The sequence below is a fragment of the Colletotrichum costaricense genome, assembly GCF_030867565.1.
Source record: "Colletotrichum costaricense strain IMI 309622 chromosome Unknown Scaffold_17.1, whole genome shotgun sequence".
Taxonomy (NCBI): domain Eukaryota; kingdom Fungi; phylum Ascomycota; class Sordariomycetes; order Glomerellales; family Glomerellaceae; genus Colletotrichum; species Colletotrichum costaricense.
Genome location: NW_026848246.1, coordinates 916,310 through 929,937, shown reverse-complemented (window position 1 = coordinate 929,937; position 13,628 = coordinate 916,310). Strand labels below are relative to the sequence as shown.

The following is a 13,628-nucleotide window of genomic DNA, read 5'->3' as shown; positions in this document are numbered from 1 at the left end:
ATCAAGTGCAAAGGACCCTTAGTATCAGCATCCTACTCGTCCTTAAACATGATACCTTGAGCCCTGGATGATATTAAGGGTCGAGTCTAAAGATATTTGCCGAGAATTCCACACGCGCACGCCTACGATGCTGAAAGCTCAATCCGAAGACTAGCAATCAACCTTGGCTACTTGGCCCTGAACAGGAGCCAGACAAAAGCTGACTACAATTGTAACTACGTTCAGAAAGAAGATAATGGCGATGATGTGTGACTTTTAAGGTGGCATCGATTCTGAGCATTCATCGGAGGATTGGGCACAAGACCAAATATGCGCTGCTAGTCACCTTATAAGTATGATGTATCAGATTAATCTCTCATTTTGGATGGCCATTTAATTCGATATCTACTTATAAAATGAGTCTATCTTATCAGTTAACTCAACAAAAAGCTGGTCAAAAGTTTGCTGCAATGTTTAGTTTGCCACTTGGATGTTTGTCAAGCTAGGACGGTAGAAAGTGGGCAGCTCAAGTCTGCGCCGGCTGGAACATCATTGATGCACCAAGCAAGCTGCCCAGCACGCGTTCAAGGTTATTGGCGAGGAGTCATGAGATTCCGCACGAGAAATAGAGATGGAAAGCAACGTCAACCTATAATTCGCCAATACCATTGGTCTCAAAGACCGATAGTGTCACAGAAACCGATCAACGACAATCAAGCAGCTGTCTTGAAGAGAATAACAATTGGCTCGAGTCTAACAGCAATGTCAAATTTCCCTTGAACGGCTAACTCTGATACCTGCACCTTACATAATGGCATTTCACAAATGAAGTACTATGCCCCTCTTCACCAGACCAGACTCTCATGAAATCAGATTCAACGCCACAGTAGCAGTCTTGGCAACGGGCGCACAGCGGCCTCGGCTCCTTCAGCCGGTCCGGTTTCGGTATTCCAGCTCACTGGACAATCGTCCCGAAGTTGAACAGGATGAAAGTCGAAACCGGAGAACCGCCTGGGGATTTGTATACGCTCCTCCGCAAGTGGGGAAGGTTGAAACTATAGGGGTTCGTTTCACCAATTTGATTTTTCGAAGTTTGTGTCCGTTCGCCTAGAAGCTGTAAAGGAAGGACCAACTAGCGTCGAGAACGTGACCGACACCTCCGAAGGCTGCCACCATGAAAACACTTTGTATGAAGTGATGGTGGGATGGAGACACCGTGATTGAGAGGATTGTAAGGTATCCGACGTGACGGTACTATACATTGGATACTCACTCTGACAACCAGTATTCGACACGAGCTTTGGTACCTCTCTTGCAATTTCTTTATAACGTACTCGTATTCGTTCGACAAGTGAAAGGTGACAGGGGAGCCAAGAGCTACATCCGTAACTCCCAACGTCTCCTGCGAGTCCATGGCATGCATCGCAGTTAGATCACAAAAGATGAAGTCTGACAAGTTAGCAGTACGAAATTTGGATTCTATGACAGACGGTCTCAAGCAATCTCATATCAGCATAGCATTGGTTCGAGCGACAGTTGAGGATGAAATGAAGTCCAGATGGAGAGGAGTGAATATGGGGCAAAACGAGCACTTCTAAGCACGGAGACTGATGGGCCTATGAGGCCATCAAAGAGTTCCGATCAGAGACAGCCTGACGCTTGATTGGGTTGCGAGGCCAGAAATAGAAGCGGCAACCAGGTTATCACCATCAGTCGTCGTCTCAGAAGCCGCGAGACAGCAAGAGACTCATACCGCAAGCGAGCTTACCCGGGAAATGGCTGCTGTGGACGAACGTTGCACGAGCTTTCTCCATTGCCCAAATCATCTGAACCGCTCTCGGAGATGGCACCGCAAATTGACAAATTGCTGTCAGACCCATTCAGCTCCTGAGTCTCTGTGTATGAGGTGATTAAGCATAACCAGGCGCAGTAGTCAACTTGTCCGTTCACTGTTGATATCATGAGCCCCGGCTCAGTTTTACTCCACGACCCTCAAACTCGGTGTCGCTTTCTCTGGGATCATACGACGCGTTTAACGTTCGGTCTGAAGCCAAATGTGGGCACAGATGCCATCTGTTTGGTCAAGATACCGCCGTCAGCGAATGATGAAAGGATATCGGTAATGCAGGTTGGAACGGGCGTGCAGGAAGCTGAAATCAGCACCTTAAGGTATGTTGGAGAACACAGTGATGAGCAGAACACCAATTCAATTTGCTCGTTGTTAACGTTTTTACCAGTAAGCTGGAGTGTAAGGATGATGCGGTAATGAGATGGCAAGGAGTTGGTCAACAGCTAGGCCATCTCGTCTTCTCGACGCTCGCATTCGTCGAAGCTCGCCAAAGAAAGGGAGCGATGCTAGACAAAGGGACGAATGTCAGACAAGGGAGCGTTTGGGGCGAATAGGGTTAAAGGGGAGATGGGTTGTACTGACCAGGGACCTCCGCGTAGGTTATTTGGCAGAACCATAGGAATTGAAATCATTTCGTCGGATTTTGCACAGTCCTTGTAGAGTTGCCTGAAGGCAAACCCGGGCCAACCTGGCAACTGTGCCTGGAATCAGTCAACGACTGGCTTTGGTTCGATAGTTCGTTCTGCCCAAGGCCCCAAGAGCCTGAGTTTTGAGAAGGGACTCCGGAATGATCAAGAAGCCAGGGTGCGTCAAGGATCTTTCCATCGGCGAGCAGCGAAAACATATTTACTTACCATTCAGGAAATAAAGGGGCGTAGGAATGGAAACCGGTTAGCCCCTCGAAGAGACGGCAGGAAACGGAGGCATCGTGATCCGCGCTGAGGCAAGGTGAAGAGGAATCTGAATGATGAGATCGATCGCCGCGGACCGATGTTCAGTTGGTCGGGGAAACATCAATGCCGGCCTACAAACGTTGCGGATTTCTCGCTAGCTCGGTGAGCGACAGGGCTGGAGATCGCAGGTGTGTGACCTTGCCGTCGCGGACGTGAGAAGCGCGCTAGAGGTCGCGGAGGGCGAGTGGCCCAAACAGCTATCCCAAGTTTGATTTTGCCGTTGACCGGCAGCGTCTGCCCAGGTGTACCAAGGTTGTCACAGAAGAGGTCTGAGAGACGTGTTGCGCCTGCTGGTGGCATGTCAGAGCGGACGGGAGCCACATGTCATGTCAGCCACCGGGAGCAGGGCTAGCCCATCTACGGGTGACGAGGGTCAAGTGGCGGGCTGTCTACCACTTGGGCCATGTCGCCATGGCTGTGCCGAAGGAGAGGTGGCGCTGAATCTAGAACCGTCTTGGCAGAGAAAGGTGAAGACAGAGTGAGGATGGGAGCGAACCATCCCGAGGGGCTAGGGGCTTAAGGGACGAAAGCGAGATACTATAACGGGCAGTTGCACCGTATTGATTTGGAAAGAAGTTCAAGCAATTGTTCCATGGCAAGGTAGCATAGGGCATGAAGTAGCCCGTGTATAGTTGTGAGAAAAAGTCAATAGGCTGAACTGACTGAAGACAAGATGCGCCAAGGGCGGGTTATGTTAAAGTTGCGGGATGACAGATTGGTTTAGCATTGTGCCTGCATTAGTCGTGGATGATGGAGTATGGTCGGGGAATAAGAGAGCCACCAGGAGCAAGCACAGGCACGGGAAGGAAGCCGAAAACGAAGGTCAGAAAGAAAGCAATCAACCAACTTCGTTAGGTAAAGTAGGACTGGCCCAAGCAGAGACAAGACTACTGCCATGCACAATTAAGCATATTTGTTTGATGACGCGGAGGAAACGTGTACGTTGTGCACACACTTACACTTACACTTGCATGTACTCCGTACACACTTGCATCAACGTGCTTCTGCTACCTTACCTAAGTATGCAAGTATGTAGATAATTACACGTACATCCATGTGCAGGACTCTTAGAGAGCCTATCAAGATTCGAGAGGGTGTTAGTTGGCTGTCCGCTGCCTCGGATGCCACGAGCTTAAACAGTCCAAGCTTTGCCTCTAAATTTGGTTCCCGTTTCAAGCTTCAAGCAGGGGGCCTCGGTACGTTGCTATCCTTGATTCACCTACAACCCCTGCCACGCCCACGCCTGGCTGAGGTGATGAGATCTGCTGCCCCCCTACTCCGTACATAGTCTCCAAGGTATTCTCCCCGCCGTAATTCTCCGAACACAAACGCTCGCGTCAGTCACAGGCCGGGCCTGCTTCTCCGTGTCTTTGCGAATGCTGCTTGTCTTACGTTCTTACTCGCAGAGTCACACTAGCTCCTAGCCACCACGTTGAAGAAACAACTGTATCCCTCGCACGGCCTGACGTGACTCGGACGCTCTTCCGCTCTCCTATGGTCACACGGCCACCTCAGGTCAGACTCATCGTTATGGGGAAGGGGGAGCACTGACAACCACACTGAGCTGTCTGTCATAACACACCACCCATCAGAAAGGGGAGCCACAGACAGAGAGCGTGTCTACATCACTTCTGGTTGACATTCAGCCCTCCAGGCCCGCTAGAAAGCTTCCATTGCTGCAGGCCGCGTTCTACTGTTTGCTCCTCGCGTTAGTGCAGGCTACAACGGCGGGATCTTGAGTCGATCTCTCATGCATTGCTTCGCTCGTTGTTCGTCACCACGCAGCAACCTCATCACCACAAGGTTTTCTGCTCACCATATACCCCTCCTTGATCCATAGAAACAGATAGTCGTACCATGGTGCCGACAGGCAAACCTTCCATTCGCACCACTCGGGTGCATATCGCGGACGCACATCGCGGGTGATCGCCCGCCGGAGGAACACGAACACTCCAAAATCGCTGTCCTAGGCTGCAGCGGCATCAGCAGATCTCATCTTAGGCTTATTCGAACACCCCGAGACCGTGTCTCTCTAACTACCTACTTACCCCGGATGTGGAGAGGGCTACCAGCCTTGAGATGCATCCGGCGCCAGCTAATCAAGCGTAAAACCGCAATCACCGCCAACCATGGCATGTCTTCCGTAACCAAAGAAAAGTACTTCTCCCCGTACACACGGCCAGGGCAACGGCCGCACTTCCTGACTCCCAAACGTGGACCAGCGTTTCCGAGCCTGGACTTGGAGACTCTTGAGGCCTGCTTCAGGGCTGAGGCGATACAAATCCTTACTACCAAGACTTTTAGCCAGGGGAAATAAACGGGTCCTCGAAGGCTTAGCGGACGGAGCTCAACGGTTGCGCATCGAGAGTCCCTGTGAACATCGCGGTAGATACTCCATTCCGTAGCGGTAGGCCACAGAAGATCTCCCCTTCACCTCTGGCCTGGCGACTCCAGATCTTCCCTAGGTCCCAAGCATGCCAGTCCGATCACCGAAACCGTAAACTTCTTGGCTACCGTAAGAAGGCTGCATCAAGTTTCTGACTCTTGAACCAATCGGAACTCTGGTTGTCTCTTCTCGTGCGTCCCCTACACCTAAAACCTGACTTGCTGACTACAAGCTACGCGCGTGTTCCTGAGTTGGCAGAGTTCCATAGTCCCTGAGTTGCTGTGTTCTTCTCACATCGTCACTCAAATCAACTTCAAGGCACAGCACGGCCATTCGTCGCCAAGACCTCCACTGAAACAGATTCGCGAGCAAAGATTCGCCAAGCTTCATGCACCCGAGAACCTAACTTCACATCCCAATGATCCCACACATCGTCCCTCAATGTCTCTCCCCCTTGAGCCTCGAGCGTCGAGCTAGCAACCCGGCAGCACATCGACACATCCTCGCGCATCCTCCACATCGCGAGCCCCTCGCCGCATATCCAAACTGCACATCACTCAAATCATTCCGTCTTCTAAACACGCCGTACACCACCAAACACGCGCGCGCGCAGCAACTACCTTACCAAGGGCAACGAGGCGCAGTAGCCCCAACCCATCCAAGCCTAGCAGCACCCCCAGGATCTGTATGTGGGCGGGTGGATTCTCGGGACGCTTCCACGTCTCTCTTTCTGGAAGACGACTCCAGCAACGTAGATGCGATTTGCTCTGAGCTGCCTCTTGGCGATCCGTTTGTGATGCTTCAACTTCTAAACCCCAGCCTCCTTCGTATCGCATGTCCACGCTTACCGTCCAGTGACCCGCCTCCGACGTCGCCGTGGTCTTGTCGTCCCAACTTCACCTGGTTGAATCACGGTGAAGGGTTTTCACAATTCCAATTTCCTCGCGTTCAGCTATGAAGTCAATCAAAGGACAGAATCCGAGGTTCACACGCCCCCAGCCAGCCCACTCACGCCCCTCCTCTTGTTTCCCTATGCTGCTTGAGCCGACGCGATACCGAGCCATGCTTGAGGTTGACTTCGACTGACGGCTTCAAGGTCCTAGCCATTGGGAACACACTGACACTGACGAAGGGTTGCAGGGTGCAAGGTCTGATCGGGGATGCAAGGTAGGCCGGCAAGGGCGAGTCTATGTCTCTCCTTGCCGCTAATGTACCTCTGTGTACGTATGAGCGCGCGTGTATGGGAGGAGGAGAAGGAGGTGAGGTTCAGCTGAGAACAGACCCTGGAACCTCATCGTCTACATGCTTGCTTGCCCACCCGCCTGGCCTTGCCTTGTCTCTGCCTGCACCGCACTGCTTCGTTGCTTTGCTTGCTACGACGGTGGTCCAGCATGGAACGATCTGATTCCGAACCTCCCACCCAAAATCCGTCCCATCTCAACCCAAGGAATTTGTCAAATTCGTCTCCCCTGACTATGATATGGAATGCCAAGCAAGTCCAGTCGAGACCTTCTATATAACAGTCCCGTCCACACCATCACGTCTAACCTTCTTTCCTACCTCATCACACAGCATCAACAAAGCAAGCCTTTCACTTCTTCACCCTTTCCACTTTCCTTACCTATCTCAGCCCCGGTGGCTCTTCACGAATAGGATCTCTTAATCTCTAAAACCAACTCCGATTCAACCTAGTTCCCTCAAGCTCGAATCTCTCATTCAAAATGCGCTCCCAATCGCTCCTCGTCGCCGCCCTGGCTGCTACCGTCTCTGCCCACGGCACGCTGATGTCCGTCGAGGGCGCCAACGGCGTCACCATGCCCGGTCTCACCAGTAAGCTTTTACCACTTTCCTGAGCAACATGGTTTGCTCTTCCACACACCTACACATGAATAACTAACTCACTCACCTTTCAGTCGCTGATGGAACCCCCCGTGACTGCTCCTCCAACGGCTGCGGCTCTCAGGCCGACACTGCCATCATCCGTGACCGCGAGATCGCCTCCGGTGAGGTTGGCCCTCTCGGCCGCACTCAGGGCAACGGCCCCGTTGACGCCTCCGTGATGGTCAACAACTTCATGGGTGGTGCTGCCGCCCCCAAGAACAACGGCGCCGCATCTGGCACTGGTGTCGAGGACAACATCCCCAACATGAAGCGCGCCGAGCTCTACGCTCGCCAGGGTCTCGCCGGCCTCTTCGGTGGCGGTGGCAAGAACAAGGGCAACAAGCAGAGCGGTCCCCCCGAGGCCCGCGTCGCCGCCACTGCTGGCATGGGTGCCTCCCAGGGCATGCCCACCGCCGCCGATGATGGCACCATTTCCATGACCTTCCGCCAGATCAACCAGGATGGCGCCGGTCCCATGACCGCCGACGTCGACGGCACCTCCGGCGGCACCAAGGAGGAGGCATTCCAAAGCGCTCAGGTCACCACTGACGTCCCGGGCCTCGGCGTCCAGGGTCTGTCCCTTGCCACCAACACCGACTTCCCCATCAAGGTCCAGATGCCCGCTGGCATGACCTGCGACGGCACGGTCGGCATGGCCTCCAACGTCTGCGTCGTCCGTGTCCGCAACGGTGCTGGTGCCGGCCCCTTCGGTGGCTCTGCTGCCTTCACCCAGTCCGCCGCCGGCCGCAAGCGCGCCATTGCCTACCGTCTCAAGAAGCGCATGGAGCTCAACAACCGCGCATAAGCGACTCGTCCAGCGATTCTTTGATGAGGATCTTCTCGGTGTGTCAAACCTGGGAGTTTGGAGGACTCGATCGACGCTGCAGGAAGTCAGGGACTTCTGAGGCTTGGTGGATTCCAAACTTGGGTATAGAGCTTTTTGGAAACGGCCGTTCTTTATTTCCTACATACTACTTTTCTTATTAGGTCGTCATTTTTCCATAGGCAATTGACGCCGATCGGAGTTTGAAAAACCTCTTCTACACGCTCGCTGTGATGTGATCCTGTGTGATAATGTCAACATAACAAACATCATAATTCGTCAACCTGACAGTCAGACCTCTTCACCGATACTACCATCACCCGGCAAGGCAGTTGCTTAAAGTCGAACAGACAAAATGACCCGAGGACACTAATCAGGCAACGCTTTGAGGCAAACACTGCCCTCGTCCGAAGCTGAATAGACTCCTGATGCACAGGCCATATCCCTTCTGCTCGGTCTTGCAATGACTTGACACCGGACTTGTGTCAGGCGGACAGGAAACTAAACACTTTTGACCAATAGCGGTGGAGGAAACGTTGTGGTTCTCTTGTGAATTTGATTTTGCCCTGGCCATTCGCATGCCTCTCTCGGCCATACATGTACTGAGAAAAAAAGAGATGGACGGGAGGTGTCTATTGCAAGAAACGAGATGATAGTCAACCATTCAACGAGTATTCTACCCACATGACGCCCTTCCCCAGGCCGAAGATCCAATCCTCGGCCGCCAGGTTCACTCCATCCCAACGCCGGATTTTGATGCTATGCCGCCAGACTGTCATGTATTATAGCGGTGCCTCTATGTCTAGGCTGCTGCCATTTAGAGTGTAACGATGCGAACAATTGCGCAGAAACTGTCTGCGTTGTTTACGGGTAGAGCATTGATGATACACCCAGATGTAAGGCTTTTGCTGAATCATGAAAGTGCGCCCCTGTGGATGGAAGCTAAGGAGAAAATCACCATCGGCGACTTCGATGCCGGGTTAGTAAGAAGAAAAAAAGAAACCAAAAACGATATGCATTGAAAACTTACCTGTAAGCCGAATCAACTTTAGTGACGCGCTTACGCATCTTCATTCCATCCGGCTTGCCATCTCGGTCTCCCTTGGACTTGGGAGCAATGCCGAGGAGCTCGGCCTCTAGTGCAGATAGTTCCGATGCATCAGAACCAAAGGACGCTACAGATTGCCTGGAAGCTGGACGTGATTCATCATGGCTGCTGTGAGATCCACGGCGGCGGGAGTGGCGAGAACGAGATCGGGACCGAGACGCCTGTCGACTATGTGGCCGACTGTCTGGTCGTGATGCTCCGCGATGAAGCATAGGTGGTGATGCCCCCCTTTCCTGGAAATTGTTGGTCGATGTCTGTCTGCGAACGTTCCGAGAGCTGTAGTATCCAGAATCCTGGAGTCCCGCGTCTTCAAATCGCCTTGATGGGCCGGCGTCTTGAGACTCGTCCAAGGACAAGAGGAGCGTCTGGCCCGGATCGGAATCAGTGCGTTCTGGTCTTTGGTGACGATAGCGATCCGTCGGTCTCGAGTCCTCCCTAGATCTCCGATTATGCGGTGAGGCGGCATTATAGCCGGGAAGCGAGTCAACCTTGTGCCTCTTGTGACGATGATCCGCCCATTCGCCACCTTCTGGGACGGCCCTGGCTCGAGGGTTCTTGTATGTTGAATCGTCCAAAGTCCGCTTTCGATTATTGACCAGACGGTATTCACGGTTCTCTGGAGTAGGAGGTTTCGGAGGGAGAGACGGAAAACCTGGAAGGCGACTGGACTTGAACGTGGTGGGCCTCTCTCGTGGCTCAGGGGGTTGTTGAGGAGCACTTCCCTCAGGGCACTTCCAGAATGCTGGATCGTACTGCAACGTGACGAAGAACTCGGTTTCTCGTATCGGCCGCGAAAATTCCATGAGATTGCCTTCTGTTGCAAATCGAGACTGAATCCAAGTGGCGTTCCACGCCGGAGGCAACACAATATTATCGTGGTATTCCTCAGGCCCTGGTAACGGCTTAGCAATTGGGTCTGGCTGGTGGGTTTTCTCTAGTTCTTTGAAGATCATCTCTTCTTCCCAGTCCCAATCGTACTCTTCATCAGCTTCCTGTTCTGAAGCACTGTTGATGTTTACGCTTTTAGGTGTGTCGCTCGCGACTGATGGCGCCTCGACGGCCTTTGATACGGCTTCGAGCTGTGGCAGTGTTGGCACTGGTCTGGCTTTATTTTCCGACTTTGGTCTAGGCTGCGAAGGATCTCGTTTCGACTGATTGCCTTGTTTATTTCGGCGAGAACGATCTCGATTATTATGCCCTTGGCGATGTCGCCCATTTCGGTCTCTTGGCGGCTGGTTCCTCTGAGGAGGAATTGGCGGGAGCCCCGGTGGTGTAGCACGTGGAGGGCCAGGCAAAGGAGGCGGGTGACCATATCCTGGAGGTGGCGGCGCCCATGAGGGAGGGTAAGTATTCGGTGTTGGGGGCGGTTGAGACCCATAGTGCGGCTGAGGATAGCCTCCCGGAGGTGTGGAATTATATGAGGGCGGGTACTGGCCGCCTGAAGGTGGAGGACCGGAATGATATCCAGGCCCAGAAGAGTAAGATGGAGGAGGAGGAGGAGGGTAAGGAGCACTGCCAGCGTATTGTGGTGGTGGTTGGTAAGGAGGAGGCGGCAGTCCAGACGGACCGGGAGGCGGAGGCGCGCCATACTGGCCAGATGGTGGATAATGGTATGGTGCAGGAGGAGCGGGAGGTGGTGGGTGGGCACCCGGGGGAGGCGGCGGCGGCGGGGAGTATTGGGGATAGCCGGGGTAGTTCCCTGTTGGCGGGGGAGGGTAGCCATTCGGAGGTGGAGGATATGAAGGATATGAAGGCAGGGGGCCGGGGTACGGAGGAGCATGGGGTTGACCCGGGGGCGGAGCGTAGCGAGTGACGATCGGATTGCCGCTTGGTGGGGCCGAGTACTTGGTCACAACAGCACCCGGCCGGCGTCCGCCGGGTTGATATTCACCACCCCGGCTATGATGATCATGGCCACTCGAAATATTTTTCCGGGACAGTCCACTTTGGTCGAGTCAGCCATGATTCAAACTTGAAGCAAGGGACAGTTGTTGTCACGTCCGACAAGACTCTGCATCACGAAACTTACGCGGGCTTCGCTCTGACAGGTTCCGGGCAAGCCACAGCCCAATGGCCAACACCGCCACAATTGATGCAGCTTGGCTCTTTCATGGACGGCCCCATTCCTGGGGCGTGGTCGGCCATGGTTGATGATGGTCGTGTCTTGGCTCTTGGATCGACGTACAGCTTTGGCCCAAGCCCAAGCCCGGAAGGGGAGATCAATGAGGGTGTAGGGAGTGTTACCGTAACCAAGGTAACGAGAAACTGGATAGCATCTATGAGCTGGGAGTGGCCCGGTAAGAAAACAAGAAGTAGAGAAGGGTGAAAGTATCCGTATACTAGTAGCAGAAATGATTCGGATGAGGTTGCCAACACGAGCTGGATAAGAGAAGACTTGATATATCAGAAGGTGCTCGGCAAAGAAGGAGAAGGAGAGTCAGAGACGCAAACCTTGGTGTTCGGGCTGCGCTTACAGCAGGTGAAGGAGATGCTTGATAATGGGCGAACCCAGAACAGGTAGTGGCGGATATGAGATGGTCTCTTGATTTGACTGAGACACGAGATGGCAGGCAGTCTATTGATCAAGGTGACGATGCCTCGAAGCCTTCAAAGGTCTCTAGTGAATGCGCCTAGGCAGTCTGGAGTGGCGCATCGCCTGCTGATGGCCGAAGTATGGAGGGAAAGGTGAGATGGGTTGGTAATGAAAGCCGTAGTCCAACCTCCAAAGTGAGGGATTTTGATGGCGAGGCCCGAACCAGGCGACTATCGTGGGCTTTGTCTCATTCCAGAGAGGGCAACTGGGATGAGGTTGTGGGAAAGCGCGACGAAGTTGACCAAAGGACGGAGGTTGCGCGCCCAGGCTCAGGCGTAAAGTGGGGCAAATGCACCTGCCCAGTGAGGCACAGCTGAACACCCACGGCAACTCCTTCCGCGCAGAAGGCTGAAAGGAGCCGGAAATTCATCGGGCCGGATGGGGCATGCTTTCTTTTTTTCGCAAGGCAGGCGCCTCGGGGCAGGACAGGACAGCAGGAGACACGGTCCAGCCAGGCTTAGACTCGAGAACATTGGGAAGAGGCAGTAAGTAGCTGACAGACAATGCAGCTTGATTTGCTGCATGTCGTACGGATGCATGCCTTGTGCCTTGAGGGGGGCAGACTTCGACGTGCAGCCTGCAGCATCAAAGAACACACTGTTGGTATGTCATGCATAAGTAGTGAAGCAAATAAGCACTGTCTTTGTGCATCCAGATCATCTGAGAAACTAGGATCTAGAGGGGCAATATCTGACTGCATGACAAATCTCATGGGACATCTGGGACTGGTTTTGTCTTCAAGTCTCGAGGTTGTCATGAGCCAGATGTTGAGGAGCTCGCATCTGCTGTCATTGGGCTAGATTGGCAGACTATGATGCTATGCCACGCTCAAGGGCAATTTGGAGCTGTTCGAGCGAGGCTTGAAAAGGTAGAGATACGAATACCTCAACTGGGACCATCTAGATGCTGTTCCATCGCGCATACGGAGGCGCAGGGCATCTGAGTTCAACCAGGAGCAAGATGAAACGGTCAAGACAAAAAATGAAAGAAAGGCTAGGTATTCTAGATTCAAACGGAGACCAAGGTAGATAGACGGGCGCGACATCCAAGAAGACCAGCTGGCAGACCAGAGAGATATCGGTGCCTGAGAACTTGAGGGAAAACCAAGGTGAAGGGAGAGTGTGGCTGCTTTTCTATGACGATCCGGATATCAGGTGCTGTTTGAACCCTGGAGACGGTGAGGAATTGATCTGAACGGACGGGGTCGGCAGCCCAGCATCTCTCAGTGTGTGAATGATAGACGCGTCTGAAAACAACCAAGGAAATAAAGTATCGAACTACAGTCCACTGCCGGGGCTCGCAATAGCAACCAAGATTCTGTTGTCTCTCTGGAAATCGCAGACCCAAAGCTGCCGCTGGCGGGAAGAAATGACAATGAACGGGGAAGCTCGTCGGGCCGGTGAAAATGGGACGAGTACCATCAGAATGGTAGTGCAGGTGATTGGTACAGACGCAACTGCGTGAGGTGAGGAAAAGAAAAGGACGCACCCGGCATGTCAAACCTGACGGAGGGGTGGGAAGGTGACTTTATATGAGCCCAGGGCAGCCGTTGATGGACGCGCCCCCCCCCTGCTGACCTGGCAAGTCTGGGGCTTCCTTGGCCAGTAGTGGCCCTCCTGCCCATTTATCACCTTGCGCCGTGGTGCAGTCCCAGCGCTTCTGCGGCGTTTTTGCTAAGGTAGGGGCTTGTAGCGAACAAGAACCCCCTAAATTATTGATGTGTACGTAAGCGCCTTGAGCCTGCCGTGTCTGCCAACTGCCAGGTTTGAATGCGGGGCCGTAGCATGTGACCAAGCCCAATCACATCCCGTCCTCCATGTCACTCTGCCTTAGGTAAGCACGCGGTCAGGTACGTGAGCAGGTGAAGTGTCTGATGTTTGGATGGGATTTCTCAGCCGGGCCCGAGCTTGTCCCCCGGCTGCTTCCAATTTGAGATGGGCGTCGTCTGTCCATTGCTGCATGACGTCCCTCGCTGCCCGCCGTAAGAGCTACCACCCATACCATTCCAGAAAAGAATGTTCAACTGCGACTGAAGAATAAGGTCCCTTACCTTACC

At 53.4% G+C, this 13,628-nt stretch overlaps 2 protein-coding genes across 2 annotated transcripts; one reads left to right on the top strand and one right to left on the bottom strand.

The window, feature by feature from the left end:
* Positions 1-6,888: 6,888 nt before the first annotated feature.
* CCOS01_13509 (cell surface protein) lies at positions 6,889-7,853 on the top strand (the record flags this gene model as incomplete). The annotated part of the gene is made up of 2 exons (XM_060461655.1): positions 6,889-6,997; positions 7,081-7,853. The coding sequence occupies 2 exons, from the start codon at positions 6,889-6,891 to the stop codon at positions 7,851-7,853; spliced, it is 882 nt and encodes a 293-aa protein (XP_060308083.1).
* Positions 7,854-8,527: 674 nt separating this feature from the next.
* CCOS01_13508 (zinc knuckle) lies at positions 8,528-11,358 on the bottom strand (the record flags this gene model as incomplete). The annotated part of the gene is made up of 3 exons (XM_060461654.1): positions 8,528-8,630; positions 8,902-10,878; positions 11,009-11,358. Coding segments are annotated over 3 exons (2,430 nt in total), but the record flags the coding sequence as incomplete, so codon positions are not given.
* Positions 11,359-13,628: the final 2,270 nt, after the last annotated feature.